Source organism: Sinocyclocheilus grahami, unplaced genomic scaffold, assembly GCF_001515645.1.
Source record: "Sinocyclocheilus grahami isolate Dianchi unplaced genomic scaffold, SAMN03320097.WGS_v1.1 scaffold2446.1, whole genome shotgun sequence".
Classification (NCBI taxonomy): domain Eukaryota; kingdom Metazoa; phylum Chordata; class Actinopteri; order Cypriniformes; family Cyprinidae; genus Sinocyclocheilus; species Sinocyclocheilus grahami.
Window position 1 is genome coordinate 2,812 of NW_015507625.1, and position 9,311 is coordinate 12,122.

The window sequence follows — 9,311 nt, forward strand, 5'->3', positions numbered from 1 at the left end:
GATGCTTCTGAAAATAAAGAACCAGACCAGCACGTGGAAGCCCCTCATAATGGAACGGAAGAGGAGGAGCTTCACCGCTCTGGTCGACAACGGAAACCCACAGAAAAGATGCGTGCATATAAAGAAGGTGAGGCCCTGAAAAAGGAGAAAAGATTGATTCAGCTGTACGAACAATGGAAGGACCTGGCTCGCAACACAAGGGAAGAGCTAAAAACAGACGTTAGTGAGAGCCAACTGGTAGCGCTTATTAATACACTTGAGAAGGGAAGGGATGATGTCATGCATGTCTACCTGGACATCAGAGATTACATCGCTCCATCCAGTGACACTAGACGCAGAATTGATACTTGTGAAGCTGTAACAAAAGATATTTCGAAGATAATTTTTGATAGAATGGCATGCCTTGAGGACTTTGACAGAGAAAATGTAAAACACAGTCTTCGTGAGTTACTCCATCACGATTATGCTCGCTCTGTCTACGGATCCACAGTCTCACGCCCCACATCGTCAAGGTCTACAGTTATGTCCATTGCAGCTAAGCGAGCAGATGCAGCAGCTGAATTAGCAGCCAAAGAAGCAGAATACTCAATGATACAAGAGATCGAAGCTCGGAAGTGTGAACTGGAAAAACTAAAGGCAGAGAAGGATCTAAAAGCAGCTAGAGCCAGACTGCAGGCCTATGATCAAGAAATGGTACAAGAAGACAGCATTCATTCTTCAGATTCAAGTAGAGGGGAACAGCGGGATGTAAGTGTAATGCCACAACAGCATGTGGTTCCATTTCCTATTCAATGCCCTACCAACATCACAGCAACGCGTCCTACTGACATCACAGCAACATCCTTACCTACAAAATCTGATATAACTTATCTCGCTCAAGCTGTCCAAGATAGCATAGCTCTGAACAGGCTGCCTACAACAGAACCATCTGTGTTCAACGGTGATCCTATACAGTTCATTGAGTGGAAGGCTGCATTTGTGTCGCTCATTGATGGAAAGGCCATTTCTTCCGCTGACAAGCTGCACTATTTAAAAAGGTACGTTGGTGGTCCAGCTCGTAAGTCTCTTGATGGTATCTTCTACAGGAATGATGATGAGGCTTATAATGATGCGTGGAACAAGCTGAACCAACGGTATGGACAGCCATTTGTCATACAGAAGGCATTCAGGGAAAAACTAGCCAAATGGCCTAAGATTCAGCCTAGGGATGCTGAAGGTTTCAGAGAATTCTCTGACTTCTTGAATGCATGTCATCAAGCTATGCCTCATGTCAAAGGGCTTGAAATACTAAATGATTGTGATGAAAATCAGAAACTTGTACACAAATTACCAGATTGGGCAGCAGCACGTTGGAACCGTCAGGTCACGCAGACACTGATTGAGACTCATGACTTTCCAAAGTTTATAGATTTTGTGACCTTCATGTCAATGGAAGCAGAGATTGCTTGTAATCCTGTCACCTCCTTCAGCGCTCTTCGTGCCTCTGACCCCACTTCAGAAAAATGGAACCTTAAGGACAGTAAAAGGAACAGGGCTAACGTCTTTCACATTCAAACAGCCATGGAAAATAAACAAAATTACGAAAACGAACAAAAGCCCACTAAAGGGAATTCCAAAATGTGTTTCTTCTGCAAGGACAACATGCATAAAATTAACAACTGTCCAAAATTTGTGGAAAAATCATTAGAAGAGAAACGGAAATATGTGAAGGATAACAAACTCTGCTATGGTTGCATGAAACCAGGCCACAGCGCAAAAGACTGCCGTTACCGTCTGTCCTGTGACACCTGTAGAGGTAGACATCCAACGTGCCTACATGATGAAAACTATACAAAGAAAGTCAACTCTGTTACAGTTTCAAACCAAGGTGACACGGTGACAATTACTTCTACGTCTCACAAAGTAGAGAACAATGAGCCATCCACCAATACTTCAATGATCGTGCCAGTGTGGGTGTCAACCGAATGGAATCCAGGCTCTGAAAAACTTGTGTATGCTCTGCTTGACACCCAGAGTGATACTGTGTTTGTCGACCGAGAGCTGAGCATCAAGTTACAAGCTGACTCCTGTCCTGTGAGACTGAAGTTGACAACCATGACCGCAAAGGATGTTGTCATGCCGAGTGAAAGGGTGTCAGGTCTCAAAGTAAGAGGGTACAGCTCCTCCGTTGTCCTCAACCTGCCCCCTGCCTACACTAAGGACTCCATTCCAGTGAACCGTACTCATATCCCTACTTGTGACACAGCACGGCATTGGAAGCATCTCTCTACAATAGTGGATAAAATTCCACCTCTGCAGGATTGTGAGGTTGGTCTCCTAATAGGCTACAGCTGTCCAAAGGCTTTGGCACCAAAACAGGTGATTTTAGGAGGAGACGATGAACCTTATGCAGTCCATACAGATCTAGGATGGAGCATTGTTGGTCGCCTGTCTTCACACCATGAATCACAAAGCTTCAACACCATCTGCCATAGAGTCAGCATAAAAGAGCTCCCTCCAGTGACCCCAGCAGATGTTATTAAAGTATTGGAGTCTGACTTCAAAGACGCTTGTGAAGATAATAAAACTGTTTCACAGGATGACATCCTCTTCTTGACCAAACTGCAGCAAAGCATAAGAAAGAATGACCGTGGGCATTACGAGATGCCTCTTCCCTTCAAAAGGAGACCTCATTTGCTTAACAATAAGCAGCTTGCCATTGTAAGGCTCAATCATCTTAAAAGTAAATTGCTGAAAGATGAAAAGTACAAGGAACACTACGTGAGGTTTATGGAAGAGGTTATTGAGAGAGGTGATGCAGAAGAAGTGCATGATGAAGGAAAGGATGGAGAGAAGTGGTACATCCCTCATCATGGTGTGTATCACCCTAAGAAGCCAGACAAGCTCCGGGTTGTTTTCGACTGCTCCGCCAAGTACCAGGGAACCAGCCTCAACGACCACTTGCTCCAAGGCCCAGATTTAATGAATAATCTGACTGGTGTTCTTGTAAGATTCAGACAACATCCCATTGCCCTTATGTGCGATGTTGAAAAGATGTTTCACCAATTTCATGTGGAAGAAGCAGATCGAAACTACCTCCGTTTTCTCTGGTGGAAAAACGGAGACTTAGCTTTACACCCACAAGAATACTGCATGAAGGTCCATCTTTTCGGTGCAACCTCATCACCTGGATGCGCCAACTATTGTCTGAAGCATCTTGCTAAGGAGAATGAGGGTATGTATCCTCTTGGCTCAAAATTCATCACAAAAGACTTTTATGTAGATGACGGTGTCACCAGTGTAGTCAGCACAGAAGAAGCTATCCAGGTAGCAAGAGAAGCTCGACAACTGTGTGCCTCAGGTGGTCTTAGACTGCACAAATTTATTTCAAATGATAGAGTTGTCCTGGATAGCATTCCAATTTCTGAACGAGCTATTGAAGTAAAGGCGCTTGACCTCAGCTTCGTTTATTACACCGAATAAACGAAGATTCCATCTTCCTGAATAGCTCTCCAACTCTGCCACACGCGATTCAACTGAATCCAGGCGCGCCTCGTCATTACAGATACGTTTCTCAAGGACTGCAGATTTCTCCTTAATGTCCTTTATCTCAGCATATGCAAAGTCAATAGTTTTCTTGAGCCCCTCGATTCGTAGAGTATTATCAGAGATCAGTTTCTCCAACGCATCAGATCTAATTATTAAGTTAATGAGCTGCGAGAGTTGTTGAGCTATGTCAGAAGTCTCCATCGCAGCAGCTGAGGTGGGCGAATGCAACGATTTACCTTTCTTTGGTGCAGGTGATTTGCTGGGAGTGATGGGCAGAGGGGGAAACTCTTCGTCAGCCGATATATAATCATGAAAGTTTTCCTCCAGCAAGTTTACGGTTGGCCTATCTGACATGACTGTTGTACTAGACTTCGATTTTTGTCTGATTTCTATCCCTTTTCCGATCTGTAGTTGCCATTTAGTCACACAAATTATGTTTAAGAGGTGACAGCCAACCCCATTTAACTATAGGTGTAATATTTAAGTGGTCGCTTTATATCAAACAATTTATATCATGCGGTTTTCCTTAACAAGTGCTTAAGGCGCCATCTTGGCTTCTCCCCCCTTGCTAGTAGCTTAGGCCATGTCCACAAGCACACCGGTATTTTTAAAAACGGAGTTTTTCCTTCTTCCGTTTTTTTTTTTTTAAATCTCAGTCCACATGAAAACACATGCGCATGCTAGGAGTCGCTGTCAAGAGCATGCCAAACCAATAGGTGGCGATATAATCTCAACCGTAAAGCCATGTTGGCCAATCAGAAGCCTGAAAAAGTTTCCAGTAGGCGGAGATAACAGCGGCTCCGACGTCACAAGCCAAAAACTCCGGTTTCGCTGTCTACACGATAACACTGCAATCGGAGTTTTTGAAAATCTTCACCCTGGCAGGCGTTTTCAAAAATGTTCGGTTTCAGTAACCTGGTGCTGCGTTTGCGTGTGGACGAACGGCCTAACCGCGTAGAAAAGCTGCGATTTTAAAAATAACAGCGTTCGTGTGGACAGGCCCTGTAATGTTAGCTACTAATGTTACTGTGAAAGCGTTTATGTTGATCTGTCATCTAGCATCAACTACAAAATGTGCCAGTTAAAATGCATTCATGAACAGTGTTGGGGAAAGTGACTTATTAAAGTAATGCATTACAATATTGCGTTACTCCCTAAAATAGTAACTAATTACGCTACTTAGTTACTTTTTATGGAAAGTAATGCGTTATATTACTTTCGCGTTACTTTTTAAATATAAGCAGGGCTTGATTGTTTTTAATAGCAAATATAAAAGCCCTTTTACACCAAAAAGTGTACTGAATAAACCTCAGGCTGAAGCAAGAGTAAAATCACGTCTGTACAGTAGAACGCAGGAGAAGAAACACTCTTCAGCAATAAAAAAACAATGAAGCACAATTGTTAGTTTATCTAAAGTCATTTTTGCTTATTAGTATGGTTGAACTGGATCATCAAAGGTCAGCAGCAAAGACATTGGTTAATAAAATGTGATTAGATTTGTGTTATTTAACATTTAACTATTGCAGGTTATATTCATATTCTGAGTTTGCATTTCACTGTTTTAATTCATTTTGATGAATACTTAATCTGTTTTTTTGTGAGTGGGATGAATTAATGCACATTCACATTTAGTCTAGAACTACAGTAACATCATTTTCACACAGCGCACACAACTCCTCTGCACTTCCGATTTCTCCCAATATGGGGACAGGAGAGCTGTCAGTCAATAAATGGGAAAACAAAGTAACTGGCATTACTTTTTTGAAAAAGTAACTCAGGTATTTTCTTGTAAATTAAAAAAGTAATGCGTTACTTTACTAGTTACTTGAAAAAAAGTAATCCGATTACGTAACTCGCATTAATGAGTTACCCCCAACACTGGTCATGAAGCTTAAACTTAATTTACTACAAAATGTAGCCTCAGAAACCGCCTTGCTGTTGAGGGTACAAGTTCATGCCTTAGAGTAGGATACACTGTAATATATCATTATAGGCTATCATATTTAAGACCAAAATTAAAAAAATTAAGATATATTTTGTATAAAGAAAATTAAGCGTGTTTTAAGACCATTAGAATTACTTTTTTACATAGTGAAATTATTTCCATGACAGTTAGCATATCCGCCGAATGTCATTACTGTAATGAATAATGACCTCTTTTGGAATTACAAGAGAGTAAGTAAAATGTTTTTTTTTTTTTTACTAAACCGAGCTGAAATACGGTCGTAAGAGTTGCAATATTTCCCATTATAATCACTTGTCTTGATACTAGTAATCTATAACACATCATATTTTATTAAAAATAGACCTATAAATAGTTTAAAAATAATATAAATGTTCTAAAAATAAAAGTTTATTAGTATATAATATAGATTTATGCTGTAAAATATTAAATTAAATGTCTAATACTTATAGAGGAGAGTGGGGTAAGATTAGCCATTTTTTACTTTTGTGGTCCTCAGGATAAATTAAAATTATGCTGAAGTACAATGAAAGTATCCTATCCTATCAAAAGTACTCCTATCATTATAAATGATCAGAATGTATCTATGACAAAGGGTTCTAAAAATATGGCTTCTTATAAAAAAGTGTTCCCATGGCTCAGTTTGCCCCGGGTTAGGGGTAAGTTGACCCGAGTCAAGTCAGTGAGTAAGATGCACCATCTGGGTGTAAAATGACCATCTGACCAAATCTGATTCAAACCCATGTGAAATAAATAATAATTAAAAATATAATTTCATAATTTCCTTTTACAAACAGTCATTTTTCTTTTCATGAAGTTAACTTTAACAGCATAAAACCAACCAAATGAAGTTTAAATTTCAATATTATATAAGTTAAAATGCTGACTCAGTTTACCCCACAGCATTTGGCTCACTTTGCCCCATAGCTGCCATTTTGGAAGAAAGAGCTACTGTTGCTTACCAGTTCAGGCTAATATTTAGCTAAATGATTTGCATGGATTTATATGTTGCTAAATCACCTATATGTATCATAAATATTTTTAGACCTGGATAAATTTGCTTTGATGTAACAACCATTACATCTCTTATGCTAAAATTTTACTTTGACAAGCCAAAAACAGTTTTTAAAGTAAATGGGTGCTTTCCATTCCCCCCATGTGTTCCTCCTTAATACAGTCTGGCAGAAATGATGGGTGGTTCCAAAATACATGGTCACATTACAGTAAAAGTGTACAGTTGCCAAGAAACAACTTGGATCAACTTACCCACTGGCTCAACTTACCCCACTCTCCCCTACTTCCATTGAAGATGAGGCAGAAGCAGGCTCATAGAGTGAGGGAGAGCCCATTCTTATCAAAACATCTACAATAAAGTCTGAAATTATTACAGAGTGTGCTGTCTTCTCTATTGATTTTAGATTTGTAACAACTGGATAATGTGTATTAACAAGCACCCATCCCCCCAGTGCCCTTTTTTTGGTTTGGGCCACTGTCCTTCAAAATGTCTGTGCACGGCACTGTCATGATGAGTAAGGTTGCAGGAGTGATAGTTAATCACAGTACTATGGATTTAGAGTAGTTGAGTCTGTTTACTGTGATTGCTGTCTCAGGATATGAACCTAAAGAGCTATCACTCTCTCTCCTGCACTCAGTACTCAGTACACAAGCTCAGATTCAAAGCAGTACAATGGAAGGTTGTATCCAAGTCATATCCCAAGAAGTTCTGTACAGAAGGCTGTTTTGGCTTTAGGTTCTGGTGTGGCTGCTTTGAAGAGCCCCAACAGACATGGCGAGGCTGTTATTTAATAGTCATTATGTTAGCCTAAATATTAGGCTGATTGTAACCTTCGCATGGTGTCACTCTAGTGATGACCGCGCTTCCTGAAGAAATTTTCTTTAAATAACAGCTGTTAGTTTATTTTTCAGTCTCGGTGGAAAGTCCACAATTGTTTTGGTGAAAAAGATATTTAATAAATAAAAACTCTGTCATTAGGTTTCATTAATAACACAGGCCAGAAAGAGTTAGTCAGGAATTCCAACTTTTTACTATAACATTAATTTTCTTGGTTCCTGGACTCTTTAACCTAAATGTAATCTGCAGACCTGTTTTAGGGAAACCTTCAGAATTCTGTGGAATGGATTTAAACATGGTAAAATATGGAGACAGTTTTATTTTTACATAGTTACAATTATTGAACGTGCATTCAAAGTAGACAAATTATTTAATATACAAACTAGGGCTGCATGATTAATCGAATGCGATTGTCATGCGCATTTTGTTAAAAAAGCCAGTTCTGTTATCAGCAGGAAATCATCATCACGTGCTTTCAGATGGAGCAGAATTTACTAGCTACTACTAGCTGTTTGCATAGCTTCTCAGTGAACTACGGCTCTGTGAAGTAAATGCTGCTCCATCTGAAAGCATGTGAAAATACCACATTTAATAACATATTTTTACTCCAAACTCACTTCATAACGTCTGTCGAGTGTTTGAAATAAATCCTTCTGTGAGATGATGTGGCTTCTTACACAGAATAAGGCACGCAACATATTTCATAGTATTCTAAGCAGTGATAAAGGCATTGCATTATAAATATACTTTATTTTATATATTTAAAATTATAATAATAAGAACGCAGATAAATATTGCCGTAGTCGTGTGTTTATTAGTCACGTTGAATTAATGAAAGCAGTTGAATCTTCTGTTTATTCAGCTGCAGCGATAGGCATTTTCTGGGTTTCTTCTGTGAGGCGTATTTGGAGTTTCAGCACGAGAGCGCCCTCTGACCTTTGGATGGAGATTTACTGCTGCTCACAGAACCGTGCTTCACTGAAAGATACGCATGACAATCGCAGCTTCTGTCGAATCGATTTATCGTGCAGCCCTAATACAAACACAAGAGATGGGGAATTTGCAGATAAGCTTAGGTGCCAACTGTAACCAAACACCCTGCTTTAACAGGCCCAAAGCTGTTTTTGTTTATGCCGAGGATAATATTTTCTAAATCGTGTGAGCTGGAATTCTGTCAGTAATCCCCATGATTCAAAACTTTCATTTATATTGATATGTTTTACCAAAATAGATATGGTTGCAGTGCTTGGGGAAACCACAGGGCACCAGGCCCTGATCAAGTTAAGGAATCGGATGAAAAATGACCCTGAAGGTTACACTATTCTCAGTATGTCTCATTTGTTTACTCTGACTACTGTTAAATCATCATTCATTATCCAAACTTTACTACTACCTTTATGTTCAAATTTTGTCTCTAGAGAGTGTCCGAGAATCCGTCTGTCTACGTTAGACCTCACTCGAATGTCTGCTTTGCCAGATGGGACTTTAGGAAGAGAGTATCTGCATTTCCTAGAAGAAAATGTAAGACAAATGAAAAACACACCAATAGCCAATAACAATAGGTCAAATTAACCATTGTCATCTTAACTTTTTTCAGAGAGTCACCCCGACTCAAGAGCTGAATGAAAAGTTTGTGGACGATGAGGAGCTAGCATGTCATGCAACGTTATCGTGAGGTCCATGACCTGTTGCATACCTTGCTTAGTATGCCCACCAATATGCTAGGTGACCGTTTGATGCAATAACAAAATATGTCCACTTTTCAGATGTGTATAATTTCCACTTGTTGTGTGTATACCTATATAACTCTCCCTCAAAAGCTTTTGGTTCTGTGTAAATATGATGCTGCCTCAGAACTATTTTGCCACTGAAGTACAGTCATGGCCAAAAGTTTTGGCAGTGACATAAATTTTGTGTTTTGCAAAGTTTGCTGCTACAGCTGTTTTGGTGTTCACTGTTCATTCACAT

General features: G+C 39.7%; 1 protein-coding gene across 1 annotated transcript; it reads left to right on the forward strand.

The window, feature by feature from the left end:
- The first annotated feature begins 14 nt into the window (after nt 1–14).
- On the forward strand, nt 15–8,841 carry LOC107575046 (uncharacterized). The gene is made up of 3 exons (XM_016261457.1): nt 15–3,214; nt 8,575–8,670; nt 8,762–8,841. The coding sequence occupies exons 1-3, from the start codon at nt 109–111 to the stop codon at nt 8,791–8,793; spliced, it is 3,234 nt and encodes a 1,077-aa protein (XP_016116943.1). The 5' UTR covers nt 15–108; the 3' UTR covers nt 8,794–8,841.
- The last annotated feature ends 470 nt before the right edge of the window (nt 8,842–9,311 follow it).